This window comes from Phragmites australis, chromosome 13, assembly GCF_958298935.1.
Source record: "Phragmites australis chromosome 13, lpPhrAust1.1, whole genome shotgun sequence".
NCBI classification, from domain to species: domain Eukaryota; kingdom Viridiplantae; phylum Streptophyta; class Magnoliopsida; order Poales; family Poaceae; genus Phragmites; species Phragmites australis.
Window position 1 is genome coordinate 20,840,592 of NC_084933.1, and position 26,587 is coordinate 20,867,178.

At 43.1% G+C, this 26,587-nt stretch overlaps 3 protein-coding genes across 6 annotated transcripts; 2 read left to right on the forward strand and 1 right to left on the reverse strand.

Moving 5' to 3' along the window:
- Positions 1–833: 833 nt before the first annotated feature.
- Positions 834–5,769, reverse strand: LOC133888742 (cyclin-dependent kinase G-2). 4 transcript variants are annotated; one of them, XR_009903824.1, is made up of 9 exons: positions 4,036–5,769; positions 3,815–3,943; positions 3,560–3,695; positions 3,388–3,476; positions 3,178–3,289; positions 2,971–3,077; positions 2,447–2,891; positions 2,259–2,334; positions 834–1,148 (listed from the first exon to the last, which is right to left on the reverse strand). XR_009903824.1 is itself a non-coding variant. In XM_062329087.1 (7 exons), exons 1-7 carry the CDS (start codon positions 5,475–5,477, stop codon positions 2,795–2,797), a joined length of 2,112 nt encoding a protein of 703 aa, XP_062185071.1. In that variant the 5' UTR covers positions 5,478–5,769; the 3' UTR covers positions 2,381–2,794. The 4 variants fall into 4 exon arrangements, 1 of the variants encoding a protein (XP_062185071.1); XR_009903826.1 differs by lacking the exons at positions 834–1,148; positions 2,259–2,334 and having other exon boundaries at positions 2,381–2,579; positions 2,717–2,891; XR_009903825.1 differs by lacking the exons at positions 834–1,148; positions 2,259–2,334 and having other exon boundaries at positions 2,381–2,643; positions 2,717–2,891.
- A 6,065-nt stretch (positions 5,770–11,834) lies between these two features.
- On the forward strand, positions 11,835–12,741 carry LOC133888559 (uncharacterized). Its single transcript, XM_062328842.1, has one exon. The coding sequence runs from the start codon at positions 11,904–11,906 to the stop codon at positions 12,432–12,434; it is 531 nt and encodes a 176-aa protein (XP_062184826.1). The 5' UTR covers positions 11,835–11,903; the 3' UTR covers positions 12,435–12,741.
- A 1,440-nt stretch (positions 12,742–14,181) lies between these two features.
- LOC133888558 (protoporphyrinogen oxidase, mitochondrial) lies at positions 14,182–26,313 on the forward strand. Its single transcript, XM_062328841.1, has 17 exons — positions 14,182–14,537; positions 14,650–14,785; positions 15,118–15,183; positions 15,289–15,339; positions 15,433–15,489; positions 15,783–15,868; positions 16,125–16,161; positions 16,281–16,346; positions 17,213–17,253; positions 18,255–18,387; positions 19,193–19,381; positions 19,512–19,586; positions 24,799–24,925; positions 25,099–25,207; positions 25,289–25,363; positions 25,530–25,636; positions 25,930–26,313. Exons 1-17 carry the CDS (start codon positions 14,371–14,373, stop codon positions 26,040–26,042), a joined length of 1,635 nt encoding a protein of 544 aa, XP_062184825.1. The 5' UTR covers positions 14,182–14,370; the 3' UTR covers positions 26,043–26,313.
- Positions 26,314–26,587: the final 274 nt, after the last annotated feature.

The following is a 26,587-nucleotide window of genomic DNA, read 5'->3' on the forward strand; positions in this document are numbered from 1 at the left end:
GGGTTCGCGAGGAGGTCGTATCATCGAGGTGTCGTCAGCTCTCGAGTTGTTGCGGTAGCTCCAATAGCTAGAGCTAAATTGTTCCTTCCAAAGGCCAACACAAGGGAGCTGTATATCACAAACCTTACACATTTATTAGAGGAAAATTGACACACACACACACACACACACTCACTACACTACGCTACATTAAAGCGACCCACATTGCCGTTCAAGCTCATGCTGCCCTCTGCACTGCACTGCCCTTTCGAGCGGCCCACGTTGCCGCTCCGGGTGTGTGTTGCTAAGAACATACACTCTTTTTCTCCTGCGATGATGCATGTTCTTCGGCGCTTCCCTTTGTCTATGGCTCTATACAGAGACCGAGTGCCTTGCAGTATCGAAACAACATATCGCAGCGACTACATGTGCATGCGGAACAATCCTACCAGATTGTCGTATGCTCAGTCTTTGTATGAGGCGGTGACATTCTGTCAAACTGTGCGCCATCCTCTCAAGTTGGGCCGGAACAAAAGTAGATGGAAAAGCACAAGATCCCCCTCGCAGGTAGTTTAGAAGCTAAGCTACAATTTGCGGACCAGTGTTTAGGTAAGTCCAAAACAGCGGAATAAACAATCAAAATCAACACTGTAGGTGTAGGTGTAGGTGGAAAACAAATTAAAAATCAGCCTAAATGAACACTACAATCTAGCAAAATTTGTGCGGTAAATCTCCGTGAGCCATAATGCGGAACAACTCTACACAACAAACGCAACAGACACCTTTTGGATAACAGAAGTTGTGCAGCACAGAACCACATTTATGGACCCCCATATACTTAATGAAACGGGGCATAGAACAATACATACTATCTTTCACTTTATTAACTGTTAAAGAGAAACATGATTGGTGTTTTTCAGTAAGCTAAGTTAGAACTGACATTGGAAGATAAGCAACAACCTACGCAAACAAAAATAGAGACGAATGGTCTCCAAATCAGCTAGAATAATGGTTACATGAATGTACAAGGAAAGATAGTAGACTGACCACTATGGTTCACTATATAGTAAAAGATGAACACTTTTGAAGGCCCTCCACAAAATTTAGTCACTTAGGTACAACAAACTGACGGCCATCAAGCTTCCTACCTTGAAGCAGCCACAGCTTAGCTGCAGACGTGTCATAGAACATTGTAGTGAGTTCAACCAATTCTCTCAGCACTTAAGTGATATAAAGCAGTAATTATCACCAAATGCAAAGTACATAATGAGGGAATAGATCATCTGCTAACAATTCAAAGAGCGAGAAAGCAATTTCTCAGACTGACCATTAAGAAGCTTACGTGCAGCAAGTAACAACTACTTAAGCAATGGTTACATATGTGCTAAACTGCTCAGTCACACGTATTGATATGGGAGTGGAATGTTTTTTTTTTCAGTAGCAACAGACACCTTCCTACCATTCCATATACTGAAAAAGAGAAGGCCATCCGAACATTTCAAAACTGTTTTCCCAACAAGTACTGCCCCATTCATCTAGGCAGGAGACAGAACAAGAACTTAAATATTTATTTCAAAGGAATCGATACAGATAACCATTATCAATTTCGTAATCATGAATTTTGGCTTCCAAAAACAGTCATGAAATTAACGAACAGGGGAGCAACGAGTAACATACAGGGGGGATGCAGAGCATAATGAATAACAAGAAATCTGTAGTGACTTTTTTGTGCCAAAATACAGAAGATTAAAATTGAAGGTATGTAACAGTCGTTAGATGCACGCATCCAGTTCAAGTTCCCAGTCTGTTAGGCACGTGCAAAGCCTTGTAAAAATAGTAACTAAAAAGAAACATAGCTTGTTCTACTTGCCATCCCGCAATTGATTGACCTATAACACGGTGATGAAAATAATTGCAGAGAAGCACTCCAATATCTGTTATGTAAGGTCACTGATGTCTTATAGTTGAGATTGCAAGGAGAAAACATCCATGCAGGAGATATCTTTCTCAGCTCAGTTTTATTTTTCCTTTCTTCTAGTTTTTTTACGTATTATTCAGAATTTGAATATGGGAACTATTGCTCTATTAAAATACTATGTGCACGATCCAGACAGCACTTACAAATGAAAGACATTGCGTTAATATTAAGTCAATCTTATGGTTATGACGTTTCTGTTACAAGTACAACTGATCTTTCAGAAAAGAAGATAAGTTGTGCGATCATTTGTTTTTAGTCAGCAATACATCACTGGAGACAATTGGCTTTTGAATATATTTACCTTCCAATTTGTATTAATGTCCATTGATTTCCTGGTGAAAAGCAAAAGGCATCCTTCCACTGCGCCTCTTTCGTCTCTTGCAAACAAAATGCAAAGATCAAAAGAAAAAGGCACGAAGAGCATAGAGAAGAAAAATGATAAAATGTTTTATTTTAAATCAACCACACTGAACATTGTTTACAGCGTACCAATCTGGAATATTTTACATACAGAAGATCCAAAGGCGAAACTGGTGTAACCAATAAAAGCCAACACGCCACACCTTACGATGCAGGCAGATATATTTGCTTTTATGATCAATCTGGATGGCGAGTGTTAATCCTGCAACAAAATTTCTATGATGGGCCATAAGGAGAAACCTTATCCACTTAAACCGGCATCAAGCCTGCTAAAGAACACTATCAGTCGCTGCTAGACACGGAGAAGATGTGATACTTCATGTCCATGGCACATCTCACCTCAGAAGATATCTGACCTCGCTGATTCAGGGTGAAGCATAACAGTTAGGATGAACAGAAATCCCAAGTGGTTTTAGTTCAGCCAAAAAGCCCACGGTTGCCTATGTTCCCCTGCAATTCTTTCAAACGTTGCTCCTCTAGAGGGTCAGGACTCTTCATAAACCGTTTGGTACGCCTGTGTATTTTTAAATATAATAAATCAATTTTCGGCTATATGAACATGCCAAAGTGGAACGAGTGGTTTTGAAAATTACCTGTCCAGTTCGTTAAGAGCAGGGAATGTTGGCATGAAGTCCTTGGATTTAGGTAGAGGAACTTCAGAGAACCATTTGTGCTTCAGAGCATCATCTGCTGATATACGCTGTACAAGAGAAACAAGTGTGCTCAGACAGGAATGCAGGACAAGGACAAAAGAATAACATAGTCAAATGTCAATTGGAGAGTATTACTTATTGTATTACCTTATCAGGATCATAAGTTAGCAGTCTGTTCAACAGATCAAAACCAGCTTCAGACAGGATTGGTCGCCCAGAAAAAGATGCAGCTGGGAACTTATCCCTTAGCCTGTTATACCTGAGAAGACCAAAAAATAAGAATACCGTCATACAAAAACGAACACTCAGCAAAACAAAAACAAAAACAAAAGCAATTATAAATGTATGAACACTTACGGTTGTTTGACAAAATTGACTTTGACACCTGGTAATTTGGCATAGCCAGGCCAAATCTTCTCATTAGGTGTACCAAGTGTTCTAAATATCTGCAAACGAAGTAGGTTCACCATCAGATATAGTTAAAAAAAGTTATACCAAGAGCAATAGGAGTCCGCAACAAATTAAATACCTTATCTAGCTGTTCAAACTCTGTTTTCCCATTGAATAATGGTTCTTTGGCAAGAAGCTCTGCCATAATGCAGCCCACGGACCACATATCAATAGCAGTAGAATACTCCTTTGTTCCTAACAATAGTTCTGGGGCCCTGTAGCCATAATGAGCAAAAAAAGTGAGTCCTTGATTGACCAAACGGAACTATCAAATAATAATTTTAGAAGAAAGCCAAAACACTGCTGAGGAATCTGATGTTGTCCGATGACCTACCTGTACCACAAAGTCACAACCAGTTGAGTATAAGGTTTTAGTGGGCTCCCATATTGACGAGACAGTCCAAAATCACATATTTTCAACTCACCGCGGTTATTCAGCAAAAGATTTGAGGTCTTCAGATCCCTGTAAAAATGGCAGGCGTGTATCAGCAACACAAGAACAGATTCATTCAACAATATATGGAAACCAAGATTAGAAGGTAAATCAATCATTACCTATGTAGCACCCAATTGTCATGCAGATACTTTACACCCTCTAACAGCTGAAGCATCAAACATTTGACCTCACTTTGGGTATATGGTTGTTTCATTGTCTCCATAACACCCTTGAGATCATGTTCCATGTATTCCATCACCATAAAAATACTATCTAGACTACATCCAACTACTACTTCCTTGACATCAACAATTGAAGGATGGTGGAAAGACAAAAGGATGTTTATTTCTCTAAGGGAGGTTAATGGGAAACCTTCTCGCTCCTTCTCCATTTTTACCTTCTTCAATGCAACAATCTCACCTGTCTTATTATCCTTCGCTCTGTATACAACACCATATGTGCCCTCATTAATCTTGTTGAGCCTCTCAAACTCATCAACACTTCTGCAACCTTGAAGCATATTGATACACCTGTGTGGTGGCTTCACTGGTTCAGGACTTTCAGGTCTGCGCGCATCATTCTCTGAGTCAGTATCTGACGTATGATTTTCCGCATCACTGTCACTAGCCTTCTCCCTGTCGACATCCATATAGTCATCTTTATCTACTTCAAAATCTTCATGCTCATCATTACCCATTCTCCCTGAGTCAGATGACCTAGACATGGTCCTCCCTCCAGAGATATCACTGACGACAACCTCACCAAGTTCTGGGCTAGCAGCCTTTTTTCTCAGCCCCAACTCAGCGGAGTCTGCAGGTGATGCACTTTTCTTCTTCGTTGGTCCTGCCCCATCTTCCTCATCATCATTAGTACCCGCCCATCTTGAAGTTGATATGTTCCTCATTGTTGGGTAGTCCTCTTCCTCCTCCATCACCCGACTCTCCTCATGCTCCTGCAACTGCTCAGCACTCTCTATACCAACAGTAGGCTCCGCATCCATAGGCGACTTCTCCACAGACAACCTCACAGGGATGTGATCTTGCGGAGGCAGCGGGGGAGGCGGAGGAAGCTCAGCAGGCACAGATTCTACCACTTTATTGCCCCTAGCTGCATCAGAATGTGGCGGCTTTGGGCTATCCCTGTCCCAAATTATCGGCGAGAATTTCCTCTTCTTGCTCAGTGACGCAACAGCTGCGCCCGCCGTGGCAGCTGCCGCCATCTCGCCCTCCCTGCTAGAATTGGACACGCCATTCTCCCTGGCTCTATGCGACCTCCCACCGGAGTCATCAGACGCGCTGCCGCTCAGCACCTCTCCGGGCTCCCGGTCCACAAGCCTCCCAGGGAGGCGGCTCCTGGGTGGCGGCGAGCGTCGGCGGCCGTGGCCGTTGGAGAACTCCCTGCCGCCCCTGCTGCGCCCGCCGTCGCGGCGGCGGTCGGCGTCGCGGTAGCGGCCGCCGAGGTGGTGGTGCGGGTGCTCCTTGCTCCTCCTGGAGGCCTCCGCGTCGAGCTCCCGCTCCCTCGCCTCGTAGTCCCTGTGCCCTCCGTGGCGCCCAGCGGCCATGAGCGAATCGGACGAATCCCACCCGAAATTCCGCGGCAAACCCTAGATCCGTGCCAAAACCTAGAAGAAATATCGGCGCGATTCGGACCGGGCTAAGGTTCGGATCTGACCTTGGATCGAGCGGCCGCGTGGGAGCCGGATGCGCACGTAGGAGGAGGCGGAGGCGAGAAGGGTCGGGAACGCAGCGGCTTGTCGTGCGGTGGTGGGTTCGGCGAGGCGAAGCGAAAGAGAGGAAGGGGACGGAAGCGACTGCTCCTAGGGCGGCCGCTCCGCGTTGTTACGGGTTGGCTCTCGGGTTCCCTTTTCTGAACTTCGGGGAAGCCGCGGGCACCGTGGGCACGTGGTTTCGCTTCTGGATGACGGGTGGGGCCGCTGGTGGGAAGGTCGCGTGGGTCCAGGTTGCCAGTGGTTCGTTGAACACGTGCTTAACATGCTTTGGGCTGGGCTGCTGGGCGCTAAAATGTGAGGGCCTGGTTGGTTGCTGGTATTAGAGATATTTTGATTTTGTTTGTGTGTATAATTTTACGAAGAAGGTTGTTTGATTATTTATATGTTTTTTTCTATATTTTTGGATGTAAGTATATGGCTATAGTCTAGCCCGTTGGATATGTTTGAATCGAGCTTCTTTGTGGAACCTAGCTCGGTGGATGTATTGTATTTGCTATAGTTTTTTAATTGTTCCACTCGTTAGTCTCAAGTGCAAGCTAATTGATCGGCCTATGTAAGCAACCAAACAATTTACATGATTATTGCATCTGTTTAGACAATTAATTTTTTTTTTCAAAATCACTACATTCGCTCAGACTACTTCTACTTATTCAGAATATACAATACAACTCTATAAAAACTCATATGGATAACCAAAATATTTTTACTTAAATAGGTTGATCATGGGTGGAAGATTCCAAGACAACGATTTTTTATATTTATATTTTAAGTTTTCAAAGTTAGCAATTTTAGACGGCTATTTGGAAAAAAAAACCAACTATAGGTATTTGGAAAAATTAGCATTTAATTTGTTTTTTAATTTAGTAATTTTAAGCATATGTCACTCTCCATCGGGCGGTAGATGCCTATTCATTTTTTAACGAAAGTCTAAAATTACTAAATTTGAAATTTTCAAATAAAAAAACAAAAAAAAACCCAAGACGACTATGCTCCAAACCTGGGCTCATGTCAGAATGGATTGATCCTCTCAAAACAAAAAATCAGGATGGGTTGATTCGCTCGAAGAAGAAAAAAACAGGATGGATGAATTTTCAGTGCGAAGCTAATACCACCACCTGTTGAAAATGCATATGGTCACAAAGCTACGGCCCTGGCCATGTTTGGTTTCGTTGCAATCTCCACCGAGATGCATCATGCATTCTTCGGACTTGGTGTCCTACCGAGAGCTTTGTATGGGCAGCGAGTCGATCCTAAGGCTCAAATTTGGTTGGATGGGAAGTTAAGCCATACTCTCCACGAGCAGGTGATCGGCACATCCCTGTTTGTTTGAAATTTTGGATCGAAGACTTTGCCTAAGGACCTTCTTGTGTGGGCAAAGGTCTTGCTGGGATTTTTCGAACATTTTTTATACTCTCACACTCATAGCGCTCGATGTGCCGAATAAACAGCATTCGACATTAACATTAATAATTCTTCTCGGAGGAGTGGCCATGGTCACAAGCCAAATCAACAAGGGAAATTTTAGGGAAATTTTACTACAGAACAAACCAGAAAGGTGGTTTTTGCTGCAGGATACGATTTTTTTAATGTATGCTGTCGAACATTAAAAAATGTGGTTATTTGTCAGAACACGCTTTAGCTATTAAAATATAATATTTTGCTAATTAGGAGGGAGAAACAATCTGAAATACCCTTTATGCCCTTCTGACCCAATGGGACCCACTGTCGGTGAGAGGTAGAAAAGATAAGGCCGGTCAGATTTTTCCCATGTGTGTGCGAGCGACTCAGAGAGAGAGAGAGAGAGTGGAGACCGGGTGGGGTTGAGGAAGGCCGGTGGGAAGAGAAGGAGATCGGAGAGGGAAGGAGTCGGCTAGTGTGATAAGCTCAGTGGCGACCACGACCTTGGTCGATTGCGGCGGCACGAGAGCGAGGATAGAGAGGAGAGGGTGGCACCGGGGGAAAAGAGGCGCTGGTGGAGAGGGAGATGGCCGGAGAGTGGTCCATGGCGCGCGCAAGCGGCGCGATGGGCCAAGCAGCGCAAGGGGTCGACGCGGTGGCGCGGTTATGCGCACAATAGCGGGCAAGTCGGAGCACCCCTACTTGGAGTAAAGTCCAGAGACTCTGGTAATCCGGAACATCCGAGTCAACCCAGAGCATCCGGGTTGGTTTAAAAACTAAAACCGAGCACCCTACCAGAGCTAAACTCCGAGACTCTGGCAACCCGCAGTGTCCGGGTCAACTCGAAACATCCGAGTACAGATAAAGACTTAGAATTTTTTTGGTGCTCGTGGGGTGATTTGTGTCTCTCATGTTTGGTCTAAATAACTACTTTGAGCACTGAGACATCTTCAAGTCCATCTACACACATCCCTCTTTATAGTACGGTACACATATACTCAAGTTCAAATATAAAACGAATTTAAATCTATTGAGTAACTACATACTGATTCTCTTTTTTTTAGGGACACTAACACCTTTTAACATCTTCAATGGGACTAATACATGTTCATATTCTCATTAAACTCATTAGTCCCTTAATCGTTTGTCATCAATTATCCAAAACTCACATAGCGGGCCTAGATGCACTTTCACCATCGAACGATCGTGCGCCTTCATTACTTAGCTTCGCCTCGACAGTTTGTGAAGATGCCACATGCACTCCATTTTTCCACGATTTTAAGGCCAAACTAGGAATCCGCCTTATACGCTTCTCAAAACGTGACTCACCGCAACTTGCTTTCACCTTAAGCAAGCATCCCGATATCAACACGTGTGCTCCGTCTTGTGATATTGACCGCCGGTAAGTCTCTCTCGTTCCTGATCCCTATGGTCGTCTTATCACTTGCACTGTCATCCATTCGGTTGACTTTGTCAACATGTCGTCTTCATTCACCTTTCACTCTTTTGCTTGATCTCTACATACACAATTAAGATCACCATTCACTCTGTCTGGCCTTCTTGATCATCCAGTACGATACACCCCGTTTAGCCCCGATTATCCCGCCGTCGATTGCCAAGTTGCATCAATCGCCTACATATCATAAGATAAGTACAAACATATCTCCAACTCAATCATAGACTAGTCAAATCAAAATCCTCAGTTGAAAAGCTCATATCAGAAAAATCATGAACGTCAAATGATTCGACGTGTATTATCCTCTAATCATTGGACCATCCGGTGTGTGCAATACTTCCTTCACCGACACACTCCTGTAAAACCCTTCGGTGTGCACACTTTCAATCATCGTACCATTCGACATGTACATTCTCACCGGACAAACTTTGCATCCTCTGTGGACAAATTAGTCTGGCGTACCTATTCTCTATCACCAGACCATCCAGCGTATAGAATCACACCAGACACTCTTTGTGGCCTCTTTGGAAAAAGTAGTCTGATGTGATGTGCTACCCATCGCTGAACTATCCGGTGTTTCAATGGATTTTCTCTATTGAGTCGAAACCCTCCGACGTAAATCTTCCTAAACGTCGGACCATCCGGTGTGTTCATTTCACTAGACGCCGAACCATCCGATGAGGCAAATTTTTTTAGACTAATAGACAAAAATATCAACTCTATTTTCTCTTCACTTTTGGTTAGTCATTATTATAATTGCAATACATATACATACTCACACAATCCCAAAAATCATCAAACCAAATCAACAACCTTATCAACCACTCATCACCATACAAACTAAGGCATATTTCAACTTGATTTCTTAGCCCGCATGCAATGTTTCAGTCTGACTCGACGGATAAAAATATACACTCACAACCTGGCCTCACAACCAGAAAATCGATTTGAGCTTCCCTCACAGCCTATCTCGACGGATGCAGACTGTTGCATCTGCTCTTACACGCAGACCCACTTATCAATATCATAAAATTAGCTTCATACGAGCAACCAATAAGAATCTCAACTTTTGCGTCTATTCATACGACTTCAAATACAGTCGCTCAAATAGAAACTTAGCTCATCCTTCCAGACAAATATAGCCAACCAAATACTCCTCTTTTCAACCAACATGAGTCTGCTTACCCTCAGCTTACGTATACAGTTCATGCAGTCAACATATGAGTAAATAATCACACCCTAAACATTTTAGACCAGCCAAAGACCAAAATGGCAAAACCCATACAAAGATCACATATGCATTGAATACATACATATGCATTGATTTGGGAGGGGGGCCGGAGTGGCCACCCAGCTTGTCCTCCCCCGCAGGGTCGGCCCTGGCTCCGCATCACCTGGTAACTAACCAACTAATCTATTACATATATTAAAGGATCAAGAACTGGAGTAATTCCAAGATGCCAAGTTACTGTAGCTACTACTCATGTGGGTTCTACGTATGTGTACATACAGATACGATACGCATATATATCTCTATATATACGTATATTTACGTATGCATGTATATATATATAGATACATATATGTATCCATATATATACGTGTACGTATATGTGCATATATATATATATATATCCGGATATATACGTACATATAGTTTTTTAAAATTTTCAGAAAAATAGTGAAAGGAATAATAGTTATATTGATAAATCGACTAAAATAATCTAAAATGCATAGAAAAATATATAAAACTAAAAAATAAAACAAATTTAGTCAGGTTCGTATTAATGTTGTCTTCATGTTAAAACTATGTGATACATACTACGTAAAATCAAAGGAGATACCACATTAGTCACGACTACTTAATACACGTCACTAATGTGTCTTCTAATCGGAACTAGATATAGACCCGTTACTAATGAGTGGTCATTAGTGACGGGTCGCAACATGACCTATCACTAATGTGTCTTCTAATCGGAACTAGATATAGACCCGTTACTAATGAGTGGTCATTAGTGACGGGTCGCAACATGACCTATCACTAATGTGTCTTCTAATCGGAACTAGATATAGACCCGTTACTAATGAGTGGTCATTAGTGACGGGTCGCAACATGACCCATCACTAATGTGTCTTCTAATCGGAACTAGATATAGACCCGTTACTAATGAGTGGTCATTAGTGATGGGTCGCAACATGACCCATCACTAATGATAATAGTGACAGATCAAGTTGTGACATGTCCCTAATGACTAGATCATTAATGACGGGTCAAATATGACCCGTCACTAATAATAAGGTCATCAGTGACGGGTCGTCCTAGGTCAGTTATTAGTGACGAGTTAAGTTGTGACCCGTTACTAACAGCTAGGTCATCAGTGACGGGTCATCCTAGGATAGTCATTAGTCACGGGTCGTACTAGGCTAGTCATTAGTGACGGGTAAACTTATAATCCGTCACTAATGACCAACTCCAGTCACTAATGGTGGTATTCGCAAATATTTTTTATTTTTATTTTATTTTCTCTTATTTTTTCTCACCTCGGCAGTATTAGAATACAAAATTTAGCAAAATTAGTTATTAGTGACGGTCATGGTTATGACACGTTATTAATGACCTTTGGTAAAGAAGGTTAAAAGAATAAATATCCGATTTTTATCATAACTATGTGATAGTAGAGGTGATAAGTTGGCGAGGAGGAGGTTACGGGTTCGATTCCCATAGAATGCATATTTGAAAATAATGTGAAAAAAGTGACTTAAGGCATATGTGATAGGTCTGCGTTGGGATGACTCGGGTGAAAAAATATTTTTTTAACTTTTTTATCCAAAAATATAAAAAATATTCATCGGTCATTAGTGACGGGTCAAGATTACAACCTGTCACTAATGTTCAATCAGTATTACCGGGTCACAGTTACGACCCACCACTAATAACCTCAACAGTGACAGGTCATCACCCGTCATTAATGACCTATCATTAGTGACGTGATAAGAGTGACGGGTATACGACCCATTACTAATGCATGTTATCACCGTTCCTAATATTTTTTTTTTACGTAGTGACATGAAAATACAACTATTTTTTTCGTAATTAAATAAATGTGTTAATTATTGATAAATTTATAAATAAATATTGAGTGTAAAAAATAGTGAATCTATATTTTTTATTTTATTTTATCATACTCAATACAATAAAAAAATGAGCGTGGTGTAACGTGACAATCCGCCTAGTAACTACCTAAGCAGCCACCCCTTGGTCTACGTACAGCCACCGCGCCAATGCCACCTTTCAAACACGCAAAAATCACAATCCAAGAGCGACGCTAGCGAACAAGAAAGCCAGAGCAAGAGAGAGCGAGAGAAGAAGAGGCAAGAGGCAAGGAGTCAGGGGCGAAGGCACCATGGCCGACGACATCAGCGTCGGGACGGCCGTGGCCATCGTGGTCGTGGGCGGTGTCTCCATTCCCCTCGTCATCGCCATCCACGCCTACAGCACCGTCATGGCGAAAGCGTGGCGGCGGCTGCGTGTCTGGACGCTCGGCGGCGTCACGACCTTGGAGCAGACGCTGAACTACAACTGCGCCCTGTGCCAGTACAGCTTGGATGCCCGCGAGGAGGTCCGCACGCTCTCTTGCAACCACGTGTTCCATTTCCGCGCGGGTGAGAAGTGCGTGAAGAACATCGACTACTGGCTTCGGGAGAACAGCATGATCTGCCCGCTCTGCCGGAAGACCCCTCACCCCGTGCTGCCGTGGAAGGCGCCGCCGCCACCGTCGCCAGCTCCCACGCCCGCGCCCGCTCCTGCGCCGTCGCCATCACCGTTGCCCGCTCCTGCGCCGTTATCATCACCGTCTCCGTCGCCGTCGGCGGAGCCACCACTGCCGCTGTCGTCGCCGGTGTTGGAGGAGCCACTACTGCCGCCACTGCAGTAACATACATGATCGTCAGGCAGTCTGGATCAGTTCTTGGAGAGGTTCTTGAAGGATTCTTTCGTCATTTCTGTTTCTGCATTCTTGGAACTGGTCGAGGTTGTTGCGTCTTGTCTGATGGTGTGGATCAGTTCTTGAAGGATTCTTCGATGTCTATCCTTTGCTTTCTTGGAACTGATCGAGCTCAGCTGGGTTCCTGTTCTTTTGTTCAGAGCTGCGTTCACCTGTGATGAACTAAACATCTAAATGTGTCCAAGAAATGATGATTTGTTAGTTCTCGGATCAGTTCTAGTGTTCTTACAAAAGCTAACAGATTATTGGTTTATTGCATTGGTAATCTGTACCATTTCTTTGTACCCCAAATGTAAGAATTTTGATACTGCTTTGTGGGCATCTTGGGATGATAAATGCAGGATTGGATAAGGAATTGTTTGCAGTAATGTTTTTTTTTGTTACAGTGCTGATTGACACCAGTTGCTTCCTCTGGTAATTCTTTTCTTGAGTGCCCAAAACCTGTCGAATCGATTGTTGAACTTATAATTAATCATTCTGAAGCATGGTTTGTTTGCTTTGATGGCATTTCCGTTTGCTTGATAACATTTTTCTTGCATTCCAATCAATTGATGGGTACTGCAGCTACTGCTTATAGTATCGTACTGTTATGATACCTGAAGATTTGTATATAAATGTTCACACCAATAGTTATTTTCTTGCAATTCATGACTTTTCTACTGTTTTGCTGTATTCAATGTCTAATTAAGCGATACAGTATCTGGACTCAGCCTTCCTTAGCGTGTTAGTATCAGGAGCAAGCTGCTAGATTTTGTGCATCGTTTCTCTTGAACCTGGTGTTCGTTTCCCATCATGTCTGAGTCATTTTTCAAATTTCAGTTGGAGATAAATGTGTACGCGCTGTATGATGTTCTGCATGTGAATACGCCATGCCTGTCCCTGCATATCATTTTCCCTTTCTCATTAATTATGGCCTTCTAATCTGAAAAAGGCGTATTTCCAGTTTCTTGTGTAGTGGCAGAACAATTTGCTAGTGGAAAGCTCATTTCTGTTGGGCCCGTATTACTTATGAGCTTGTTAATGTTTGCCCATTTGTTGAACTCATGAACTTCCGTCAATTGATGAACTTTTGTTTGCACTCTTCAGCTCATGCATAACCACAGGCAGGGATCTTCGAATGGCCCCAGTGTGTTCGGTGTTGATCACTGTTGTTCTATCAGTTGGTTATGTCGTAATTAATTTCAATTTCCAGTGCCACTATTCTTTTACTGTCGTCGCTGTGAAGTATGAGCTTCAGTTTTGTTTCCGTGTGTGATCTGTACTTGGCTTGTGAGGTTGAGATAAGCACTCGCAGTTCGTAGGATTGCTGTGTCTAGCATTCCGAGTTCGTAGGATTTCGGTGTTCTTCAGACTGCAATCGCTAAATACTAACGCCACTTTCCATGTGATAAGTTCATAGGATTTCTGTGTGCCTTATGCGTTATGCCCTTGCACTCTGCTGCTCTTTCTCCTCATTGCTTCTATGTTCCAACATAGTATTCGGTTTCAGAGTTGCTCGTACTGTCTCTGTGTTCTTCAGTCTGCGTTCAGAGTTGTTCAGGGTCACCGCATCGCCATTGCCGTTTCTAGTTTCTTCACCGATGTATGATGCGTCGAACTCCCAACGATTTTGCGAGCCAAGCTTTGTTTCTTTCTTTCTTCTTCTCCAAGTCGATACCGGAGCAAGTTCTTGCGAGGAAGGCGCGGAGCTGTGAGTTTCAACGATACCAGGCGTGCAAAACGGCGGGCGAAGCCCACCGAAAAGGTCACCATTTTGACCTTGAGGGCCTCCGCGACCAGTCCACTGTCCACCCCTTCCCCACCACCAGCCACTCCGGTTCCGCGGGCACAAGGCAACAAGCAAATCCCCATCCAAGCCCCAGATCAAATGCTGTCTTCGACTGCCACCGCCTCCCCCGCTTCGTCCCATCCTTATCGCTCCGCCTCTGCGCGCGCCAGCCGGCCCCGCCTCCGCCCCGTCGTCGCCATGGCGGCCTCCGACGACCCCCGAGCCGCGCCCTCCAGGTCGGTCGCCGTCGTCGGCGCCGGTGTCAGGTGAGTGAGCGCTCTTTTCTGTGTCTGGGGTGTGAGCTGCTTGCGCGAATTATGGATGTGGGTATGTGTGTGCCCGCGAGGTGTTTGATGAAACGGTGATGGCTCTGTGCAGCGGGCTCGCGGCGGCGTACAGGCTGAGGAAGAGCGGCGTGAGCGTGACGGTGTTCGAGGCGGCCGACAAGGCGGGAGGGAAGATACGGAGCAACTCCGAGGCCGGGTTCCTCTGGGACGAAGGGGCCAACACCATGGTGAGCGCAATTTTGTTTTGTTTTCTAACTTGGAATTTGAGGACTGATGTTGTGCTAGTGCGCGTTATTATTGCTACTTCTGTATGTTTCGAATTGTGGCACTATACTAGCTAATTGAGTAATCTGTGTCAGTGTGACTGTGCATTCGCATTTGACAGTTAGTGCTGGGCATGGCATCAGCCAAAAACATTGTGTTTGCAATTTTGGGCTTTTGATCGGGCAAATTGGGGTGGTCGAATATAGAGACTCCACTCCTTGTTCAAAGTGGAAATTGTATTCGAGGCTAGCAGATTAGTTGACAAAATTACTTTACTTGATTCTCTTGCCTGCAGACAGAAAGTGATTTGGAGGCTAGCAGGCTAATTGATGCTCTTGGTCTCCAAGACAGACAGCAGTATGTATGTGCAAATGTTCTCTGTTGAAGCATTACTTATGCTCGAATTTTTTTCTTTAAAATGTTTTCAATTCATAAATAAAGCTGACGGGCTCAATATCTGCTTCAGCCTAACTCTCAACACAAACGTTACATTGTCAAAGATGGAGTACCAGCACTGGTAAATAGGCTTTTGATGTAGTCTTGCATATTCTTTTGTATTTTTCCTGCATTATATCTCACCTTTGAATATTTGCCCTTTTGGTTTCATAAGATTCCTTCGGATCCCATTTCGCTGATGAAAAGCAGTGTTCTTTCTACGAAATCGAAGGTATGCTCAGTTATTGAATACTATATAATGACCCCTATCCCCTTCAATACCTGTTGCTTGTCGTTCACAGTTTGCCTGATAGATTCAAGTGCATAACAAAGTAGAAGCACTCCTATCAAATTGCTAATCCCTCCGCCACTACCTGAACTAGCTGTTTAAGTTAAATGCTTCACGAATTTGTACATTCCTGTTCTAACAAAAAGTGCATTCCTCCATATTTTTTCTTCAAGCTATGTGATTATCAGGATGATCACATTATATTGTTTCTATTGAATTATGTCCTATCCTTGCAGCTCGCATTATTTTTGGAACCATTTCTCTACAAAAAAGCTAGCACAAGAAACTCTGGAAAAGTGTCTGATGAGCATTTAAGTGAGAGGTGAACCTTCATACTTTTGGTGTTTTGCATTGGTGTAAAATTTCAAATGGCAATCATATAATGAAGTATTACTTTGTATAAGTCAGTCTTGAGTTCTATACCTAGTGCTTCCTTAATGCTTACACGTTTATAAAGAAAAAGAAAACAGTTATAGACTGTATGTCAATATATCATACTGCATATCAATATATCATACATCACTGCAGTTTTTTTGGTCTTGAGATAATAGAACTGCCTTGTTTGATAACATTTGCAGTGTTGGGAGCTTCTTTGAACGCCACTTTGGAAGAGAGGTCAGCTATTTTTTCTCAAAGGAAACTATGGATAATCAAATGATATCAAATGAACAGCTTCGCAGTTGACATTGACACCAAAACCACCCGTGGCTAAGAACTTCTGATTGTCTTTACAGGTTGTTGACTATCTTATTGATCCATTTGTAGCTGGAACTAGTGGAGGAGATCCCGAGTCATTATCTGTGAGTTACTATGTCCTGTCCCATTATTTGTGTTTTCAGACATTATATTTGGAGTAAATTTCAAGAAACGTCACATACTTAGTTTTTTCTATCACTAAAGTACACATATATGGATCAAGGGACTACACCTACTTTGCACTATTTATCACAAAACTACAATTTTTTGGACACCCCTTGTTATCTGTCCCGCTATATGATAAGTAGGCTCACTTGTCAAGCATACCTGACATTGATGACGGGTATATCTTACTAGGGTGCCACACATGTCATATAACGGGGAAGATAACAATGTCTGAAAAGGTGTAGTTTTGTCATAAGTAGTGCTAAGCAGGTGTTGTTCTTTGAAGCAAGTGAAGGCATGTAGTTTTGTGATAGAAAAAACTACATATGTGTAATCCTTGAAATTTACTCTTATATTACATATTTCTTTGTATTTTCAAAGTAATTAGTAGTCCCTCCAATTCAAAATGTATGTTGTTTTAGGATTCATACTGGTCAAACATTTTTAACTTTGACCATCAATGTGTAAATAATTACTTAGATTGACAATGTAAGATAGATGTTACTAGATTCAACATTAAAAGTACTTTCATAATATTTAATTATTTTTATTTGAAATGTAATACGTTCATAGAACTTGCTATTCAAAGTATCACCTTGTGGACTGTGTCGATGTCTTAAACGTCATATATTTTGAAATGGAATGAGTAGATATATAACTCTTTGTGCATAACAGTACACACGTTTGATTGGGCGATGTGTTTTTAGTGATGATAACCCACAAAAAGTATTAGTCCAAATTACCATATCATATCATCTTGTTAACGTAACTATGCTGGTTTTCAGTAATAGTACGTTTTGTGCAGATTCGTCATGCATTTCCAGCGTTGTGGAATTTAGAAAGAAAGTAAGTTGCACGTTGGTTTTATTTGTCCATTCCTTTAATCGGGTTTTTACCTTTTCCATTTAGTTGTTTCGCTCATACTCTTGCTTTCTCTATCTTGTATCTTCCATGCATTCTTATGGTAACACCTGCACACTGTTGTATCATATTATCAGTTTAAATGTGTCAAATGCTTTTTTTTAGAGAAGAGTGTGAATCCCTCGGTTTTTAGTATAAAAAAAACCACAGTATCCACTACAGAGTTCCAACATTAAAAATAAAATCCAGGGGCTAGATCAGCTCTGAACCCCAATAAATAACCTCTTTTTTCTGATACATCCCTAACTTAACATTACCCCTAGACATAAATAAAATGTCAAAGCTGGTTTTCAAGCCACCAACCTCCTTGCCAACGGTACCCATTGCTTCGCCAGTCCTGAGAAGTCCGATGCTGTCATGCGTGGCTGTTGGGCTCCCTTCTGCTGTAGATCACCCTCCTATTTTTTCTGCAAAATAGCCCAAGAGTTAATCCAAGAGCATATCATGTAAACACCTACGGTTGGATCAGAAGGCAACTTGTGCTGAAAACGTGCATTAACTGTTCCTGCCCCAACTAAGACCTACTGTCTAAATTTTTCATTTGCATGGCCATACGATTCTCCAAACATCTCCTGAACATTACCAGTCAAGATTACTCTTTTCATGATATTATCAATGCTAGTTTTTTGCATTTCTTTCTTGGCTCCTCCTGCTATCTGGTTACTGCTCTATAATATTTTTTTCTATTGGACTTCCATAAATTGGACATTTACAGATGATCTCCTTTTAATGCCGCTTATTGTTTGCAACATGTAGCATCTTTTTTTATCCCATTTTTTTTTATTATCCAGTGCAATTTCCAGACATTTACATTTCAGCACTCCTTTGTAATAAATATGGCAAATCATTTTTCTATGTTGAACTATGTTGTTTCATAATATTTTTTTTCCTAATCATGTTGCTTCATGCTCCTTCTGTGCTCCCAGGTATGGCTCTGTCATTGTTGGTGCCATCTTGTCTAAACTAACAGCTAAAAGTGAACCTGCAAAAACAGCAAGTAATTCATCAGGGAAAAGAAGGAACAGACGTGTGTCATTTTCATTTCATGGAGGAATGCAGGTATTTCTCCATTGTTGTTTTTTAATCTGGTGTTACTTGATTGACATCCTACCATTTGTTTTGTGGGAAAACTGCTTGTATGCCACTAATTTAGCTGTGTTTTGAAGATTTGCCATCTTGGCCCACATGTCATTGACACAGGGGTGGTATTTTGTCGAAACACCAATGTAAATAGTGGCAACTGGGCAAATCCCCAATGTCAAAGGCAAACCCTTTAATTTTCATACATCCTAGTAATCTTGTTTGTGCCACTTGAAACGGTGAATTCATACCTTGCAACGAAAAGAGTTGTTATGTTTGTATCACCCAAGGACATTACTTCAGTGAAAGAGCATCAAGCCAGTAAAGCTGTCACTGTGTGATTATGGTTTTTTTCCATATCGAGTGATTAATTAAAGCTGCGTGAAACAAAAGTGCAATAACATGTCCAAGGGAGAATAACTATATTTAGAGCAAATGAAAAAAGTTTTAGATGTTTCCAGATATTTTGCATGGTAGTGATGATGAATCCTGAATATGCCCATTTATTATGACCAATACTAACCACACATCGATCGTAATTATTTGATTTGCTCTGTGCTGTCCCTTTCTCACTGTCTCAAAGAAAAAAAGGGAGTTGTGATGCCCTTACCCTTTTGATGCATGCATGCTTTGTAGTACGGTATCAATACTATTCAAGATCTAGTTTGTAAAAGCTCTCTCTCTCTCTATCTCTCCCTCGCTCCCTCCCTCCCTGTGTGTGTGTGTGTGTTTCTTTTTCCTTTTGGCTTTTTGAGAAAGCATAAAATTCTGTTGCTGTTTTCAGTCACTAGTAAATGCACTTCACAATGAAGTTGGAGATGGTAATGTGAAGCTTGGTACAGAAGTGTTGTCATTGGCATGTAGCTTTGATGGGGTCCCTGCATCCGGTGGGTGGTCAATTTCTGTTGATTCAAAAAATGCTAGTAGCAAGGAGCTCGCAAAGAACCAAATCTTCGATGCCGTTATAATGACAGTAAGAATCACTAGTCTGTATTTGTCTTTTAGAAGTTTTGTACATCTGACCTTCGATCTTGCAAATTTCTTGCTGCTGATCTGTCGATTCGTAATATTTGACCCTTGTTTTTTTTTTTTTTTCCCTTCAGGCTCCATTGTCTAATGTCCAGCAGATGAAGTTCACAAAAGGTGGAGCTCCCTTTGTGATAGACTTTCTTCCTAAGGTCAGGTTACGATCACAACTTTAGGTTAACAAATGCCGTGATTGATATTTTTGTTTTGGCAAGCTATCATTATTGCAACTTAACAACAAGATGTTGCCACTTTCATTTTTGTCATGAAATGCATGGCAATTGATTATATAAAGATAGAAATGATGTGGGTAGTAATACTTTGCAGGATCTGAGGCACTAGCCGCCCTCCTCTTAGGAGGCTCTAGTCGTGTTCTACTCTCAAATTTTTTCTTGATTTATTTCATAATCTTATCAGCCTTATATAATCGACTTGAGATAATACATGGAAAGCCAAAACATAGAAAGCCTATTATATCCTTCCTAATCTAATAGAAGCAGATCTTTCCTTTCCTAATTTGTTGCAACCGAGTCCTCTGCTTCATCCGAGTCCTCCTTCTTCCTTCTATTGTACTTCTTTCCATAAAAGGCGTCCATAACATTACTTCCCGCTTGGCGAAACAGCCTGTCCTTGAGCTGGAATGTCGGGTAACTGGACTTGAACTCCTCCAGGGGCTCCCATGTAGCATCTGCTTTGATACTACCGACCCACTTGACTAAGACCTCCCAATTGCTATGGTTAAAGCAAGCATGAGAGATTGAGGCCGGCGTGGGAACAACCCAACCACGGACAATAGCAATAAGAGAAACTGGGCTTGTTGGAGGATCACCATGATGTTTCTTGAGAAAAACCACATGGAAGACATTGTGCAGACGAATTAAAGGAGGCAGGTGAAGCCGATAGGCAACCTGACCAATCTTTGCGTCAATCGAAAAAGGACCATAGAAGCGAGGGGCGAACTTGACATTGGTTTTGGGGGTTAAGGAAGATGCAGGCCGCTGATACAGGCGCAACTAGGCCCAATCGTCTACTTCAAAATTCAGATCTCGATGATTGCCATCATAGTGAAGCTTCATGTGCTCATGGGCTTGCAGCAGGCGATCACAGATCTCCACAAGGAAAACATCTTGGTTAGTCAATTGGCGATCAACTGCAACAATGCGGGAGCAACCTTAAAAGGGGAGGATCATGCCCATACACCACCTTAAAAGGGGTTGTCTTGAGAGCAGTCTGGTAAGATGTGCTATAGCAGTATTCTGCCCAATGTAGCCATCTCAACCAGCTTCGAGGCCTATCACCTGCCAAGCAACGGAGGTATACACCGATGGTGCGGTTGGTAACTTCAGATTGGCCATCCGTTTGTGGATGAAAAGCAGAGCTAAGGCGCAATTTAGTGCCTGAGAGACGGAAGAGCTCAGACCAGACAATACTTGTGAAGATAGTGTCGCGGTCACTGATGATGGAAGATGGAATCCATGTAGTTTGACTATCTGATCAAAGAAAGCTTGTGCAACAGTGAATGTTGTATATGGATGGCCAAGAGGAATGAAGTGGGTATACTTTGAAAAGGGATCAACAACAGTTAGGATTACCGACTTTCCTCCAACCATTGGAAATCCCTCAATGAAATCTAAAGCAATATCAGCCCATACAGAGTGAGGGACATCAAGAGACTGCAACAGACCAGCCGGGTGCAGGTGTTCTGTCTTATTGCGTTGGCATACAACACAACTCTTGACGAAGTCACGGACCAGCCTTGTGGCATTCTTGATGAAGAAGGAGGTGCGAAGCCCGTAAAGAGTCTTCTGAACCCCCTCATGACCCGTGTCATGAACCAAAGCCAAGATTTGCGGCAGCAAGGCTTAAGATGCTGGTACAAAAATGCGTCCAACATGCAGCAGGAGACTATCTTTTTCTGTCCAGGCTAGATCGACTGACCCATCCTGGATGAGCTTGCGTTGCTGGTTTGCTTCTAGGAGAATGGCTGCTTCTGCCTTGAGCTGATGGAATATCTCTAGATCTGGAATGGAGATGGTGTGTATGGTCATTGCATCTTCGTTTCGTCTAGACAGAGCGTTGACTGCTTTGTTGTGCTTGCCCGGTCGAAACTCAATGGTGAAGGGGTAATCGAAGAGTTTACTCACCTAACGGTGCTGAGGGATGGTTGAGAGTCGTCGTTCCAGCAGGTACTTCAAACTGTAATGGTCAGTACAGACAAGAAATGGTCGAGTCCAGAGATAATGTCTCCAGTGCCTCACTGCCTTCACGAGCCCGATGAGTTCGCGCTCGTAGGCAGCCAATTTGGCATGGTGTGGAGCAATAGCTCGGCTGAAGAAAGCAATTGGTATGGAGCCTTGATGAAGGAAAACACCGAACCCAGAACCTGATACTCGCAGTCACGACAAAATCTTTGGTGAAATCCGGCAATTGGAGCACCGGGCGAGTGGTCAGCGCTTGCTTGATGGCGGTGAAGTCTGCTGCTGCTGAATCATCCCAAGCGAAAGCCTCATGCTTGAGAAGCTTGGTGAGGGGGGGGGGGGGCGGTGCCAATTCGCCATATGACTTGATGAAGCGACGATAGTACCCAATCAAGTCGAGAAAGCCCCGCACGGCGCATGGAGCGTGGAGTAGGCCATGCTTGCACCGCGTCAACCTTTGATGGATCCATGGCGACCACCTGCCGGAGATGACATGGCCAAGATAGGCCACTTCTATCTTGCTGAAGAGGCATTTGGAGCGCTTCAAGGCTAGCTGATGTGTCTCCAAGAGATGGAAGACTGCACGAACATGTTGAAGGTGGTCTGCCATGTAGCACTATAGATAAGAATGTCATCAAAGAATACTAAAACAAAACGACGAATGAAAGGTTTAAGAATGTCGTTCATGAGAGCCTGAAAAGTTGCCGGGGCATTAGTAAGTCCAAATGGCATGACCAAAAACTCATAATGGCCATGATGAGTGCGGAAGGCTGTCTTCTCCACATCTGAAGGACACATGAGGACTTGATGATAACCACTACGCATATCAAGCTTGGTGAAGAATCTGGCGCCATGTAATTCATCAAGTAACTCCTTGGTGACAGGAATGGGAAACTTATCTCTAATGGTCTTGACGTTGAGGGCGCGGTAGTCAATGCAGAAACGCCAAGAATTATCAGCCTTCTTGACCAAGAGGACAGGAGCAGCAAAAGGTGAAGAACTGGCCCTTATGATCCCTTGTTGGAGCATATCATCACATTGGCGCTCAATCTCATCTTTGAGGAGTTGTGGATAGAGATAAGGCTGCACCACAATGGGTGTTGTTCCTGGTAGTAGATGGATTTGGTGCTCAAACCGCCTAGGGGTGGCAAGTCCCTTGGTTTGTGAAAAAGGCTATTAAATTCCTCCAAAAGGAGCTGCAACAAGTTTTGTCTTGTGAGAGCAAGAGATTGTGGTGGAGGGGTGGCAGATAGTACTTGCCAAGTCACCTTGTGATCGGCATGCCAGACATTGTTAGGCGCTCAAAATCCCAAAGTATGGGACCAAGAGAGCGAAGCCACTGGACGTCGAGGACCACCTCATATCCGGCCAAAGGGATGGTGTAAAAGTCGATGAAGAAAGGTTCACCCTTGATGACAACTTGAACTGCAGCACATAGGCCAGTGCTCGTCACCTTGTCACTGTTGGCAACATTGACAGAGACGCCCGACAATAAGTGCGGCTGTAAGCCGAGCTGCTCTACTGTGGAGGCTGACATGAATGAATGAGTGGAGCCCGAGTTGATGAGCACGTGCCGCCGGGAAGCACCAAAAGCGACCGTGAGCTGCATAGTTAGTCCCGTCTGGATGCCCGCCAAAGCATATAGGGAGATCTCTAGTTCATCGGTGTCGTTGCTAGGATCTTCGGTGGAATCCAACTCAAGGAGGTAGATGCCTTTCATGGTACAGGTCTTCAGGTGCTCAAGTGTGAACTTCTTAGGGTAGTTAAAACAGAGCCCTTTCATGCGGCGCTCGGACATCTCTGCTTGAGAAAGATGTGAGAAGCGCGTGCTTGGGCGAGGAACTGAGGGAGTTTTGGCAGTCGGCGCTGAGGAAGAAAGCGAACCCGCCGATTTGAATGTGGAGTCGCCGTGGTAGCTGGTACGGCTGTTGGTGTGTCCACAGGCGCACGTGGAGAGGAGTGCACAAAAGAGGGGTGCAAACCAGAGTGGGTCGACACCGTGGATATGTCGTCTTCAGGATCAAGCTCCAAGCGGCGCTCATACGCCCTAGCCAAGCTCCTGGCTTCCTCCAGGCTGTCGGGGCGTTGGAGTTCGACATCAGTGCGCAAGGGGTTGCGCAACCCGGCGGTGAAGAAGTCCTGCTGTTGGCGCTCCGTGACGTCGTCGCAGCGGGCCAAAAGATTGAGGAATTGTTCCTGGTATGCAGCCACAGTGCCCACACAACGAAGGCGAATGAGTTCACCCAAAGAATTGCTGCAGATTGGAGGGTCGAAACGCATGTTGATGGCGTCCATGAAGTCCTTCCAAGATGGAACCCCACAATTCCGCTCCAGTCGATAATACCATTGCTGGGCGGCACCGGTGAGATTGAAGGATGCAAGCCAAACTTTCTCTTCATCCGCAGTGTTTTGAGTCCGGAAGAACTGTTGACAGCGGTTCAACCAAGGCAATGGATCGTCATGGCCGTCATATTCCGGAAAGCGGAGTTTATGAACTCGCGGAACAAGATGAGCAGGGGGTACTGTAGCAGGGGATTGGAGCCTGTTGACAGCAACATTGACACGCTGTTGGTCACCTTGAATTGTGTCGTACTTGGACTCTAGAGAGGAAAACTGGTCTTTAGGGAAGCATACTCTGGTTTCATTGCCTGGATGATCTGTTGAAGGAAGTCTTGCGTGGTTGAATCCATGGAGAAGGCTAGCACAAGGGGTTATGGTGGCGGCCGCAGATGGATGTGGCAGGGAAGCGGTGGAGGGCAAGGCGCAGGATCAAGTCTGATACCAAATGATGTGGGTATTAATACTTTGCACGATCTGAGGCACTAGCCACCCTCCTCTTAGGAGGCTCTGGCCGTGTTCTTCTCTCAAATTCTGCTTGATTTATTTCATAGTCTTATCAGCCTTATATAATCGACCGAAGATAATACATGGAAAGCCAAAACATAGAAAGCCTATTATATCTTTCCTAATCTAATAGAAGCAGATCTTTCCTTTCCTAATTTGTTGCAGCCGAGTCCTCTGCTTCATCCGAGTCCTTCCTTCTGCTGTACTTCTTTCCAAAAAAGGCGTCCATAACAAGAAACTATAGCACCTCTCTTCTGAAAGCTTGTACAACACGCATAGAAAAATCTCATTAATCCACATTTGATAAATTTTTTCTATGCAGGTGGATTATTTGCCATTATCTCTCATGGTTACAGCTTTTAAGAAGGAAGATGTCAAGAAACCTTTGGAAGGATTTGGGGTCTTAATACCCTACAAGGAACAGCAAAAACATGGTCTGAAAACCCTTGGTAGGTCAGCTCAGCTTTGTTTGATCTGTTTTCAGTTTGCAATACTTGTATTTTTGAGCCATGAATTAAATGGCATAAAGCAGCCTTGTGATATTGGTGTAGTTCCATATATAGATTGGTTTGTTTGAGTGTTTTGTTGCTCGTTTTTTCACATGCCACCGTTTCTTGCATAGGGACTCTCTTCTCCTCAATGATGTTCCCAGATCGAGCTCCCGATGACCAATATTTGTATACGACATTCGTTGGGGGTAGCCACAATGGAGATCTCGCTGGAGCTCCAACGTATAAATTTTATTTTCATGACTTATGTTCTTTTCCTGTTTAGTATTCTTTTTCTAATAAAATAGTAATATACTTCTCCAGGTCTATTTTGAAACAACTTGTGACATCTGACCTTAGAAAGCTCTTGGGTGTAGAGGGGCAACCAACTTTTGTGAAGTAAGTACTAAAACACTCTTCTAATTGTAGATATTGCCCGTTTGATATATGTTACTTTCTTTCTTGTGCTGGTCTTATGGTTTGTCATTTTGTAGGGAGTTTAATACTTCGTGCAATTCATTTAACCACCACATGCTCATGAAATTTATTTTATTGTGGTACTCAGGCATATATACTGGAGAAATGCTTTTCCTTTGTATGGCCATGATTACAATTCAGTATTGGAAGCTATAGAGAAGATGGAGAAAAATCTTCCAGGGTTCTTCTACGCAGGCAAGCTAATAAGGGCATCCCTTTGTACAAAATAAATGTTAAATATACAAAAGACACCCCTTGTATTTTGCAATATCGTGTCGGCCAGTTATTATTTTCCATGACACCTATGGCATTCTTTGATCTGCTTAAAAGGATGCCCTGAAGGGGAAGAAAAACATAAGTGGTGCGCAAACCATAAACAGCAGTTCCCTAAAAAACAACATAAAGAGTAACATCAGCAAGTAATGCTTTCATTTTGATCTTTGATGTTAACTTGAAGAGTTAATTTGAGCTTTTGTTTTGTCTTATAGGAAATAACAAGGATGGGCTGGCTGTTGGGAATGTTATAGCTTCAGGAAGTAAGGCTGCTGACCTTGTAATCTCGTATCTTGAGTCTCACACCAAACATGACAATTCACACTGAAGGTATCTGACCTGTCCTGAAGAAATGGCAGACAAATTTTCTCGGTTTATGTAGATAGAGACGGTCACATTGTTTCAGATCTCAGGTTCTCTTCATGTACTAAGCCGTTGCTAAACATTGACGAGAAGTATAGCCACTTGTGTAAAGACGGTAAGGAGGGCGAAAATAATTCTGGTGGCTGTTTCACAATTCTCTGTACTTACTGTTTGTCCATTAATATTACTGTACTTTTACAGCGCTTAGCAGTTCCATATATACACAATTCTCTGTACTTACTGTTTGTCCATTAGTATTATTACTGTACTTTTACAGCGCTTAGCAGTTCCATATATGCTCTGTGCTCACAACTTACCTCAATCATTACATGATTTCTTATACAGTTATACCAGATGCCCCGCAGCACAAAAAGGCATATTCGTGCGTTACTGGGTTTTTTTTTTTTTTGGACTCTCGTGCGTTACAGTTATTTCACTTATCTGCATGTCATTGTGGTTGTAGAGTAAAACATACACCTTCAACTTCTTGTAGACAACAATAGTCAGTAG